At 38.8% G+C, this 13649-nt stretch overlaps 1 protein-coding gene across 13 annotated transcripts in view; it reads left to right on the plus strand.

Annotated features, from left to right (window-relative positions):
* The window catches only part of LOC144309681 (ankyrin repeat domain-containing protein 26-like), a 157200-nt gene that overhangs the window by 42953 nt on the left and 100598 nt on the right, over nucleotides 1-13649 (plus strand). For all 13 annotated transcript variants that reach the window (XM_077890777.1, XM_077890781.1, XM_077890778.1 and 10 more), the window contains exons 10-12: nucleotides 4283-4337; nucleotides 4453-4634; nucleotides 11116-11339. In XM_077890777.1, coding sequence (XP_077746903.1) covers nucleotides 4283-4337; nucleotides 4453-4634; nucleotides 11116-11339 — 461 coding nt within the window. The remainder of the gene's footprint in view (nucleotides 1-4282; nucleotides 4338-4452; nucleotides 4635-11115; nucleotides 11340-13649) is intronic.

Genomic DNA, 13649 nt, shown 5'->3' on the forward strand with positions numbered 1-13649 from the left:
TGCCTTTTGTTTCTTTTTGTTGCCTGATTGCTGAGGCTAGGACTTCTGGTACTATGTTGAATAGCAGTGGTGAGAGTGGACATCCCTGTCTTGTTCCTGATCTTAGGGTTAAGGCTCCCAGTGTTTCCCCATTGAGAACGATATTTGCTGTGGGCTTTTCGTAGATGGCTTTTAAGATGCTGAGGAATGTTCCCTCTATCCCTACACCCTGAAGAGTTTTGATCAGGAATGGATGCTGTATTTTGTCAAATGCTTTCTCTGCATCTATTGGGAGGATCATGTGGTTCTTGTTTTTTTTCTCTTGCTGATATGATGAATCACATTGATTGCTTTACAAGTGTTGAAGCAGCCTTGCATCCCGGGGATAAATCCCACTGGGTCATGGTGAATCATCTTCTTAATGTATTGTCGGATCCTGTTGGCTAGTATCTTGTTGAGAATTTTTGCGTCCGTGTTCATCAAGGTATTGGTCTATAATTCTCCTTTTTGGTGGGGTCTGTGTCTGCTTTTGCAATTAAGGTGATGCTGGCCTCATAGAACGACTTTGGAAGTACTCCATCCCTTTCTATCTTTCATAACAGCTTTAGTGGAATAGGTATGGTTTGTTCTTTAAACGTTTGATAGAATTCCCCTGGGAAGCCATCTGGCCCCGGACTTTTGTGTCTTGGTAGGTTTTTGATGACTGCTTCAGTTTCGTCCCTGGTTATTGGCCTGTTCAGGTTTTCTATGTCTTCCTGTTGCAGTTTTGTAGTTTGTGGTTTTCCAGGAATGCACCCATTTCTTCTCGATTGCCTAATTTATTGGCGTAAAGCTGCTCATACTAAGTTTTCAAAATCGTTTGTATTTCCTTGGTGTTGGTGGTGATCCCTCCTCTCTCGTTCATGATTTTATTTTATTTTATTTTATTTTATTATTATTTTTTTTAATTTTTATTTATTTATGATAGTCACAGAGAGAGAGAGAGAGAGAGAGACAGAGAGAGAGAGAGGGGCAGAGACACAGGCAGTGGGAGAAGCAGGCTCCATGCACCGGGAGCCCGACGTGGGATTCTATCCCGGGTCTCCAGGATCGTGCCCTGGGCCAAAGGCAGGTGCCAAACTGCTGCGCCACCCAGGGATCCCCTCGTTCATGATTTTATTAGTTTGGGTCTTCTCTCTCTTCTTTTTAATAAGTTTGGCTAATAATTTATCTGTCTTATTAATTAATTCTTTCAAAGAACCAACTCCTGATTTTGTTGATCTGTTCCCCAGTTCTTCTGGTCTCTATCTCATTGAGTTCTGCTCGAATATTTATTTATTGTCTTCTGCTGGGTGAAGGTTTCAGTTGCTGTTCCTTCTCCAGCTCCTTTAGGTGCAAGGTTAGCTTTTGCTTTGAGTTCTTTCCAGTTTGGGGACGGATGCTGGTCTTGCGATGTATTCCCCCCTCAGGACTGCTTTTGCTGTATCCCAAAGATTTTGAACGATTGTATCTTCATTCTCATAAGTTTCCATGAATCTTTTTAATTCTTCTCTAATTTCCTGGTTGATCCTTTAATCGTTTAGCAGGATGGTCGTTAACCTCCACGTGTTTGAAATCCTTCCATATTTCTTCTTTTAGTGGTTTAGTTCTAGTTTCAAAGCATTATGGTCTGAAAATATATAGGGGGCAATCTATTATATAAATGTTACATTTATATATTAAACAGAGGCGGCTGTTCATTGTATATTCCTAACTATACATACATACATACACACACACACACACACACACACACATACACACACATATAGTGTGGCCTGTGGAAAAATGGTTGTTAGTATTATTAATAATTAATAATTAATTAGTATTAACTAATAAGTTAATACTAACCTAACCATTTTTTCCACAGGCCTTTTTTAACTTACATTTTTCCCTGCCTTAAGATCATGCTTGATTGGTCACGTCTTATGTTTTTCTTTTTTTCTTCTTCTTCCTGCATTTTTTAAAGGTTTTATTTATTCATGACAGACACACACACACACACACACACACACACACGCACACACACACAGAGAGAGGCAGAGACACAGGCAGAGGGAGAAGCAGGCTCCATACAGGGAGCCTGACATGGGACTCGATCCTGGGGCTCCAGGATCTCGCCCTGGGCCGAATGCAGACACTCAACCACTGAACCACCATGGCTGTCCCCCCTGCATTTTTTTGTACATGACTTTCCCGTACCCTACGTTTTCCTTACATGGGGGAAAAAAAAACAAAACACGTTTCTTTAGTGTCTGTTCTTTCAGTCCATCTCTTTCTATGTTTATTGTCAATATTTTTGATTATGCCTTTCTGTTGTCTGTGTGTGTCTGTGGTTTTCATTCCTGAATCATTACCCCACAAGCCTTATTATTTTTCTCACATTCCTGGAAGGAGCTGATGTTAGATAATCATTTGTCCTTAGCATTTTGACAAACAAAAGCAACTTAAACTGTTTGTAATGCCAACTTGCCCAAATAAATACTACTAGAAACTAAATTTTAATATTTTCTCTTATAAGAGATCGTCATGCAATTATAAATCATTCAAACACATTTGAAAAATTTTAAATATAATAAAATAATTAATTTTTTAAAATATTGTATTCATTTATTCATGAGAGAGTCAGAGACAGAGGCAGAGGGAGGAGAAGCAGGCTCCATGTAGGGAGCCTGATGTGGGACTCTGGGATCACACCCTGAGCCGAAGGCAGATGCTCAACCACTGAGCCACACAGGCGTCCCAATAATGACATTTCTTATTGTTAGTTTTTTTAAAAGATTTTATTTATTTAGTCATAGAGACAGAGAGAGAGGCAGAGACACAGGCAGAGGGAGAAGCAGGCATCATACAGAGAGCCTGATGTGGGACTCGATCCAGGGTCCCCAGGATCCCGCGCTGGGCTGCAGGCGGTGCTAAACCGCTGCGCCACCGGGGCTGCCCTTATTGTTAGTTTTTTTAATTTAAATTACCTAGGGATAGATTTTTATTTTAAGACATTTTGGTAAAGAAAGTATTAAAAAAAAATTTTTTTTTAAGATTTTTTTATTTATTCATGATAGACATAGGGAGAGAGAGGCAGAGACACAGGCAGAGGGAGAAGCAGGCTCCATGCAGGGAGCCTGACATGGGACTCGATCCCTGGTCTCCAGGAATCCCACCCTGGGCCAAAGGCAGGCGCTAAACCACTGAGCTACCCAGGGATCCCCTTTTTAAAATTTTTAAATTCAAATTAATTAACATATAGCGTATTATTAGTTTCAGAGGTAGAATTCAGTGATCCATCAGTTGCATACATCATCTAGTGCTTATTACTTCAAGAGCCCTCCTTAATTACCATCACCCAATTACCCCATTGCCCCAACCCTCTCCCCTCCAACAACCCTCAGTTTATTTCCTATGATTAAGAGTCTCTTACGGTTTGTCTCTCTCTCTGATTTTTATCTTATTTTTCCCTCTCTTCCGCTATGCACCTCCGTTTTGTTTCTTAAATTCCACATAGGATTGAAATCATATGGTATTTGTCTTTCTCTAACTTATTTCACTTAGTATAATACTCTTAAGTCCCATCTATGTTATTGCAAATGGCAAGATTTCATTCTTTAGGATGGCTGAGTAATATTCCATTGTATTTATACACACTGCATCTTCTTTATCCATTCATCTGTCAGTGGGCATCGGGCTTTTCTGTAGTTTGGCTATTGTGGTCATTGCTGCTTTAAACGTTGGGGTGCTGGTGCCCTTTCAAATCACTATGTTTGTATCTTTTGGATAAATACTGAGTACTGCGATTGCTGGGTCATAGGTTAGCTCTATTTTTTTCCCTAAATTTTTATTTATTTATGATAGTCACAGAGAGAGAGAGGGAGAGAGAGGCAGAGACATAGGCAGAGGGAGAAGCAGGCTCCATGCACCGGGAGCCCGACGTGGGATTCGATCCAGGGTCTCCAGGATCGCGCCCTAGGCCAAAGGCAGGCGCTAAACCGCTGCGCCACCCAGGGATCCCGGATAGCTCTATTTTTATTTAACTTTTTGAGGAAGACTTTGTATAATAATCAGGGGTAAGAAAAGTAACATTTTGGGACTATTAAATCTCTTATAATCTTCACCCCATGAGAAAATGTAGGTTAGTAAATGGCGGAACTGAGATTTGAATCTGTATTTGAATGATCTCCAAAACCTGTGTTCTTTTTGTAATGGTGTTCATTTGGTAATGGTGAATATTACAATTATTTTTACGAAATGTGATACTTGTAATCCTGAAAACTATCAATTTTTTTTCTAGACTGTCCCGAAACTAAACTTAAGAAAGCAAATGGCTGCTTTTCTGCGACCCAAGAGTAAGCTATTTGAAGATTTGTGTTTTTCACGGAGTTTTGTCCATTTTTGTGTTATTTAGTAATTCAAAGTTACAGATATCTTCATGTACTCTTTACTTTGTTTTTCACTAAATAGAAGCAAAATGTGGTCTTGTGAGCCAAGAAGATAGACCTTTATTTGCTGACAACAATTTTGCAAGGGAAGATAAGACTGAAACTCTCTGTAAACCATCCGTCAATGTCTCTGACTATTCTCCTCTTGCTTTTGTATCACCCGAAACTCCTCAAACGTCTTCAGCAATGCTTGGTGTTACAAAGGTAAGTTGTTTTGAACTTTGTCCCCCATGTTTTTTCACATACTATCCTCTTGATATCCTTATAATGAAAAGAATCTTAGGGAGAAATGGAAGCCCTCAAGAATATAAGAGAAAACAGTGTAATAACAACAGAGAAGTAAGTACTGGGTTGAGATTTATTACGGTTGGTGGGAATAAACAAATCTTAGGTGTGCCATTATGGAGGGAAAGAATTAGAAAGCAACTGGATAGAATAGCTAGATGGATGTGAAGATGAGGGGAGGGGTTGTGGGGTAAGAATTCATTTAATAAGGATGAGATGAATGTAAAGATAAGAGAGTTTAGAGAGATTATTATTAAAAACACAGCAGTAGTGAGGCTAAGGTAGAACAGATGCTGTATATTATAAAATGCGGTAGAAATTATTTTAAATGCAAGTTAATAAAAGGCAATACAAAACATGCTCAGATTCTTCAGAATGACAGCTGGTTTTTATGAAGAACTGGGAGGAAATTTTACCCTTTTAAGTTTAATAAAGTATGATAGCCTATATTTAATTTAGCAAGAGTTGTGTTTATACATAGTACAAAGTGAAGTCTGTTTTAAGCCATAATCAGATTTATTATGAGTTTTGAACTTTGGCTGTTGTCTTTCTTGTGGTTTCTAATTAAACTTACTGTGTGGTATAATCTTGGTCGACTTTATATCTTTTGAGAATAGAGAGGACGTAAATAAACATTTTAGTTTTTTCATTAATTAAAACTGAATTTTTTTCTTAGGTAAGTGAGGTTCTTAATCTCTATCCATTAAATGAAAAAAATAAATTTTAAGCTGCAAGATTCTTAAAAAATATAAAAACTATTTTCTGGATTCTGATGCATCTTTTTTTAAATATAAGCTTAGAATAGAGACACATGTCAAATGAATAAACTCATGATTTATCATTTTTTTATAAGATGATTTATCATTATAGAATCGTAAGGAAGGAAAAGTTGCCCGTAGAGTATACAATATTATTTGTAGAAGGATGACCTTTACTTTCTCAAAGATCTCCAACAGTGGATACATTTTACGTTATCTCGGGAAACTTTAGTCTTCATAGTTGTTATATTTTGTATTTTGTATTTTTTAATTTTGTATTTTATTTGTAATTTTTTATTGGAATTCAGTTTGTTAACATATACCATAACACCCAGTGCTCATCCTGCCAAGTGACTCCCTCAGTGCCCATAACCCACTCACCCCAACCCCCTGCCCGCTTCCCCTTGCACTACACCTTGGTCATTTCCCAGGGTGAGGTGTCTCTCATGTTTTGTCACTCTCACTGATATTTTCACTCAATTTCTCTATTTCCCTTTATTCCCTTTCACTAATTTTTATATTCCCCAAATGAATGAGACCATGTAATGTTTGTCCTTTAAAGACTGACACATTTCACTCAGCATAATACCGTCCAGGTCCCTCCACCTCAAAGCAAATGGTGGGTATTTGTCGTTTCTAATGGCTGAGTAATATTCCATTGTATACATAGACCACATCTTCTTTATCCATTCATCTTTCGATGGACACCGAGGCTCCTTCCACAGTTAGTCTATTGTGAACATTGCTGCAAGAAACATCGGGGTGCGGGTGTCCTGGCATTTCACTGCATCTGTATCTTTGGGGTAATCCCCAGCAGTGCAATTGCTGGGTCGTAGGACAGATCTATTGTTAACTCTTTGAGGAACCTCCACACAGTTCTCCAGAGTGGCTGTGCCAGTTCCCACTCCCAGCAACAGTGCAAGAGGGTTCCCCTTTCTCCACATCCTCTCCAACATTTGTTGTTTCCTGCCTTGTTAATTTTGCCCATTCTCACTGGTGGGAGGTGGTATCCCATTGTGGTTTTGATTTGTACTTCCCTGGTGGCCAGTGATGCAGAGCATTTTCTCATGTGCTTGTTGGCCATGTCTATGTCTTCCTCTGTGAAATTTCTGTCCATGTCTTTTGCCCATAGCATGATTGGATTGTTGTTTCTTTGAGTTTACTAAGTTCTTTATAGATCTTGGATACTAGCCCTTTATCTGATAGGTCATTTGCAAATACCTTCTCCCATTCTGTAGGTTGCCTTTTAGTTATGTTGACTGTTTCTTTTGCTGTGCAGAAGCTTCTTACCTTGATGAAGTCCCAATAATTCACTTTTGCTTTGCTTTCTCTTCCCTTCAGGGATGTATCTTGCAAGAAGTTGCTGTGGCCAAGTTCAAAAAGGGTGTTGCCTGTGTTCTCCTCTAGGATTCTGATGGATTCCTGTCTCACATTCAGATCTTTCATCCATTTTGAGTTTTTCTTTGTGTATGGCATAAGAGAATGGTCCAGTTTCATTCTTCTGCATGTGGCTGTCCAATTTTCCCAGCACCATTTATTGAAGAGACTGTCTTTTTTCCAGTGGATAGTCTTTCCTGCTTTGCCGACTATTATTTGAGCATAGAGTTGAGGGCCCACTTCTGGATTCTCCATTCTGTTTCCATTGATCTATGTGTCTGTTTTTGTGCCAGTACCTCACTGTCTTGATGACCACAGCTTTGTAGTACAACCTGAAATCTGGCATTGTGATGCCCCCAGCTATGGTTTTCTTTTTTAATATTCCCCTAGCTATTTGGGGTCTTTTCTGATTCCACAGAGATCTTAAGATGATTTGTTCCAACTTTCTGAAGAAAGTCCATAGTATGTTGATAGGGATTGCATTAAGTGTGTAAATTGCCCTGGGTACCATTGACATTTTCCCAATATTCATTCTGCCAATCCATGAGCATGGTATATGTTTCCATCTCTTTGTGTCTTCCTCAATTTCCTTCAGAAGTGTTCTGTAGTTTTGAGGGTAGAAACCCTTTACCTCTTTGGTTATGTATATTCCTTGTTACCTTATGCTTTTGGGTGCAATTGTAATTGGGATTGACTCCTTCATTTCTCTTTCTTCAGTCTCATTGTTAGTGTATAGAAATGCCACTGTTTTCTGGGCATTGATTTTGTATCCTGCCACACTGCCAAATGGCTGTGAGTTCTAGCAGTCTTGGGGTGGAGTCTCTTGGGTTTTCTAGCTGCATTATGATGTCATCTGCAAAGAGGGAGAGTTTGACTTCCTCTTTGCCACTTTGAATGCCTTTTATTTCTTTTTGTTGCCTGATTGCCGAGGCTAGGACTTCTGGTACTATGTTGAATAGCAATGGTGAGAGTGGACATCCCTGTCTTGTTCCTGATCTTAGGGGATAGGCTACCAGTGTTTCCCCATTGAGAACGATATTTTCGTAGATGGCTTTTAAGATGCTGAGGAATGTTCCCTCTATCCCTACACTCTGAAGAGTTTTGATCAGGAATGGATGTTGTATTTTGTCAAATGCTTTCTCTGCATCTATTGGGAGGATCATGTGGTTCTTGGTTCTTTCTCTTGCTGATATGATGAATCACATTGATTGCTTTACAAGTGTTGAAGCAGCCTTGCATCCCGGGGATAAATCCCACTGGGTCATGGTGAATCATCTTCTTAATGTATTGTCGGATCCTGTTGGCTAGTATCTTGTTGAGAATTTTTGCGTCCGTGTTCATCAGGGTATTGGTCTATAATTCTCCTTTTTGGTGGGGTCTGTGTCTGGTTTTGCAATTAAGGTGATGCTGGCCTCATAGAACGACTTTGGAAGTACTCCATCCCTTTCTATCTTTCATAACAGCTTTAGTGGAATAGGTATGGTTTGTTCTTTAAACGTTTGATAGAATTCCCCTGGGAAGCCATCTGGCCCCGGACTTTTGTGTCTTGGTAGGTTTTTGATGACTGCTTCAGTTTCGTCCCTGGTTATTGGCCTGTTCAGGTTTTCTATGTCTTCCTGTTGCAGTTTTGTAGTTTGTGGTTTTCCAGGAATGCACCCATTTCTTCTCGATTGCCTAATTTATTGGCGTAAAGCTGCTCATACTAAGTTTTCAAAATCGTTTGTATTTCCTTGGTGTTGGTGGTGATCCCTCCCTCTCGTTCATGATTTTATTAATTTGGGTCTTCTCTCTCTTCTTTTTAATAAGTTTGGCTAATAGTTTATCTGTCTTATTAATTCTTTCAAAGAACCAACTCCTGGTTTTTGTTGATCTGTTCCACAGTTCTTCTGGTCTCTATCTCATTGAGTTCTGCTCGAATCTTTATTAATTGTCTTCTGCTGGTTGAAGGTTTCCGTTGCTGTTCCTTCTCCAGCTCCTTTAGGTGCAAGGTTAGCTTTTGCATTGAGTTCTTTCCAGTTTGGGGACGGATGCTGGTCTTGCGATGTATTTCCCCCTCAGGACTGCTTTTGCTGTTCCCAAAGATTTTGAACGGTTGTATCTTCATTCTCATTAGTTTCCAGGAATCTTTTTAATTCTTCTCTAATTTTCTGGTTGACCCTTTAATCGTTTAGCAGGATGGTGTTAACCTCCACGTGTTTGAAATCCTTCCATATTTCTTCTTGTGGTTTAGTTCTAGTTTCAAAGCATTATGGTCTGAAAATATGTAGGGGACAATCCCAATCTTTTGGTATCGTTTAAGACCTGATTTGTGACCCAGTATGTGGCCTATTCTGGAGAAAGTTCCATGTGCACTTGAGAAGAATGTGTATTCAGTTGCGTCTGGTTGTAAATTTCTGTAAATATCTGTGAAATCCATCTGGTCCAGTGTATCATTTAAAGCGCTTGTTTCTTTGGAGATGTTGTACTTAGGAGACCTATCGAGTGTCGAAAGCACTAGATTGAAGTCACCAAGTATATGTGTATTATTATCTAAGTATGTCCTAACATTGGTTATTAATTGTTATACTTGGCAGTTCCTGCATTTGGGGCATACATATTCATGATTGTTAGGTCGTCTTTTTGGAGAGATCCTTTAGTATGATAGAGTGTCCCTCTTCATCTCCTACTACCTTCTTGGGATAAAGTTTAACAGACTCCTTTTTTTCTTTTAGGATTTATTTATTTACTTACTTACTTATTTATTTACTTATTTATTTGAGTGTGTGAGCAGGGTGAAGGGGGTAGAGGGAGAGAGAAAGGGAGAGAAGCAAACTCCCCAGTGAGGGTGGAGCCTGAAGCGGAGCTCAATCCCATGATCAGGAGATCATGAACTGAACTGCAATCAAGAGATGGAGGCCCAACTAACTGTGCCACTCAGGCATCTCCTCTACATTAAAAAAAAAAAAAAATTTTTTTTTTTTTTTTTTTTTTTTAGATTTTATTTGACACCAAGAGAGAGAACACAAATGGGAGCAGGTGTGGAAGGGAAAGGGAGAAGCACACTCCTGGCGGAGCACGAAGCCTGATGCACGGGTCTTGATCCTAGATCCCGGGGATCATGACCTGAGCCAAAGGCAGATGTTTAACTGACTGAGCCACCCAGGTGTCCACGTGTGTGTGTGTGTGTGTGTGTGTGTGTGTGTATACACATATATGTGTTTGTTTAATCATCATTCTCAGGTGTTTTTGTTGAATCAAACCTTTACATTTTGTTTAATAAAGGATGATATATTTTGACACATACGACTTTTATCATGTAGGTAGCATAGATTTTCAGCAAACCTTCAGTATTTGACTCTAAGGGAGAAAACTGATGTTTGAGGTGAAAAATAAAATCTAGAGATATCCTCCTTTAAAATAAAAATTAGCTAAGCGCCTCATCCCCAATTAAGGTATTAAATTACTGTGCCAAAGTCACACTTTTAGCATAGCTGATTAATAAACTTGTTGGGTCATTTATTTGATTCAGCATCAAGGAATTGTATCATCTCTTTGATGCTAGGTAATGCCACTTTAGGAACTTTGGACAAATCATGTAATCTTTTTTGGTTTTATTCCCATTATCAATAGAAAATGGGATTAAAGTTGATAATTATTTTTATACCCTCTAGCTATAAAATTTTATGGTTATGGAATGTGAAATTTGGGGAGCATTACTCATTTCCCAAAATTCGACACTAATATCAGTTTTGCTCCTTTTATGTTGTGGTGAACTTTGGTTCACATATTTTAATGAACACTGTGACTTTTTTGATAGCTCTGGGATCCAAATGAAAAAAGAATTATAAAAGGCAGTTGGGGAAAGAATAGCTCAGTGCAGAAATGGAAAGCTTCCTCTTTGTTCCTGGAGCATCACAATGTCACATCCTTTGAATCTGTCGGTGTAAGCAAAATCCAGATGGTAAAGACGGAAGAGGACAGATTTTTGTGTCTTTTTATTTCTTTGTATCTGCTGGTCAGATGGGGTGAAGTTGGGAATGTTAGGTAACAAAGTGTAGATATGAACACAAAATTAAGAAAGCCCTTTTTGGAATTCTGGAAAATTATGTTGTTCTATTCCAACAGAAATGAAGCAGAATTTCCAAAAATTACAATTACACGTAATGATAAAGTTCAGTGCAAGATAGTTTTATTGATTAAAATTACATTAAAGAGTCAAATGATACAATTAATGAAAAAAGTTCTTTTTAATGAATGAAGTTGTAACTATCAAATTTCCATTCAAGACTGGAAAAGAAAGGAAGCAGCACACGAGTAATAAAATGGAAGGAGCAGAAAACATATATGATGCTGCTGCTGCTGCTGCTGCTGCTCCTGCTCTTGGTACTGCTCTTGCTGTTGCTGCTGCTGCTGCTGCTGCTGCTCCTGCTGCTGGACTAATTCAACAAAGAAAGACTGGAAAAACTGATAACCACCTGTTTCCTACCACGCAGAATGAAGATTCTGATAGGTAAGCCTATAGCAATATTTAAACAGTAGATAATTATTATTTTTCTATAAAACAAATTCTGTTTGGAGCTAATGTTCATGTTTAACACATTTTATATTTTTAGTAGAGATATTCCACCCAGGGTGCTAAACAGAAAGAGGCAAAGACCAGTAAGGTATCAAATTGTTTTGCAGGCATAGTGATAAATATTTAACTAAAAAAAAAAATAACCTAGGTTAGCAAATGTAAGGAAAAAGTCATTCTCATACACTGTTGTTAGGTGAAAATTGTCAGATCCGTTGCACCTGAGTGGCTAAGTGGTTGAACGTCTGCCTTTGGCTCAGGTTGTGATCTCGGGGTCGTGGGATCGAGTCCTGCATCAGGCTTCCCATGAGGAGCCTGCTTCTCCATCTGCCCATGTCTCTGCCTCACTCTGTGTCTCTCCTGAATAAATAAATAAAAATCTTTAAAAGCGAGAGAGAGGAAGAAAATTGACAAATCCTTTCTGAAGAGTGATGTAGCAGTGCATTTCAAATTTCATATATGCTGTCCCTATATCCCAACGGCTTCATTGCCAGGAGTAGATCCTATAGGAAAACATGACTTGTGTCAACACTTAGACACACATATTCTAAGAACATTTATTATATATTATTATATTTATAAAATATGACAGATATATTAAGAATACTTACATAAACATGTTACATATATATGTTAAGATGATCTATCAAAAACTTGGAGGGAGTCTAACTCTCCATCCATAAGGAAGTAAGTTTTCACACCTATAAAATAATGCAGCATGTAACTATCTGAGAAAATGAATTTAGGTCTGCAGGGTTTTGATTGTTTAACAAATTTAAAATTTTTAATTTTTATTTTTATTTATTCATGAGAGACAGAGAGAGAGAGAGAGAGAGAGAGAGAGGCAGGCAGAGACACAGGCAGAGGGAGAAGCAGGCTCCATGCAGGGAGCCTGATGTGGGACTCGATCCTTGGACTCCAGGATCACACCCTGGACTGGAGGCAGGCGCTAAACTGCTGAGCCACCCAGGGATCCCCCAAAGTATATTTAAAGTGTTTGGTTTGATGTCTTACAATAACTTTAGAATACTTTTAATATCTGCTGAGTTGCAAAGGGAAGTTACCTGCTACACTGGCACTCTACCTTATTACCAACAAAACTGCTAATTATTAGGTTTTTGGTTTTGGTTCCCAATGCACGAGTGCTCAAATGTTGGACTCTCAAATTGATCTGAATATTATTACGAAGAGATTTCACGTGGCAACTTGTCCCATATTCTGTATAAACATTTGATCCCTATGCTATAAACCAAGAGGTTGTTAATGCAGTGAATCTTCTTTTTCAGGCACTTTGCATACAGGCTATTATTTTTCCTTTAAAAATGTTTTTAAGATTATTTATTTGAGAGAGAGAGTGTGTGAGTGCAGGGAGCGGCAGAGGCAGAGGGAGAAGCGGGGAGCCTGAAGTGGGGCTGATCCCGGGACTCCAGGGTTATGATCTGAGCCGAAGGCAGACGCTTTACCGACTGAGCCAACCAGGCGCCCCTTATTCTTCCATTTTAAAGAGCATATATTTCAACATGCACCACATCAAATTTTTCAATAGTGACTTCATATTATATAATCTTCGAAAATTCACTTTCCATTAATTCTAAACACAGTGGATCTATTAAAACATAAGTCAGATTATGTCCTCCTCTGCTCAAAACCTAATGGCCTCCCATTCACTCAAGTTCTTTCTAATAGCTACAAGGCCTTATGTGACTTGTTCATCTCGGGTCCCTCCCTATCCTTTCCTCCCTCTGTCTCTCTGATTTGAACTACTTTCTATCCCTTTCCTTCTGTTCAGCCACACTTGAATTTCTCACTATTCTTACCCCCCACCCTCATTATAAACACTTCAGGCATACCTCTGTACTTGTTATAAACTCTCTGTGGAGTGCTTTTCTCTCAGGTATCCTCATGGCTTACTCCTTGCTCCCTCTTTTTCTCCCTGGTTTTTGCTTCAAGGTCACTTTCTCAGCAAGGCCCTTCTTGGTTTATCCTGACTAGTATTTCGACCACCCCTTTTGCTACAACACATTGAAATTTGATTTCTCTGCTTTAGTTTTTCTCCTCTCATACTGTGTAGTTTATTGTTACTATGTTTACTATCCTCGTGAGTAGGGTTTTTTCTGTTTATGGCCGTGTCCTCAGTGCTTAGAGAACATTCTAGCATATATAGTGCTATTCAATAAATGTTTGTTGAGTGAATGGAGTTTAACTAAACCGTGTGTATTGTTTTTAACATAATACCAATTCTCACTT

Source organism: Canis aureus, unplaced genomic scaffold (genome assembly GCF_053574225.1).
Source record: "Canis aureus isolate CA01 unplaced genomic scaffold, VMU_Caureus_v.1.0 ptg000163l_RagTag, whole genome shotgun sequence".
Lineage (NCBI taxonomy): Eukaryota > Metazoa > Chordata > Mammalia > Carnivora > Canidae > Canis > Canis aureus.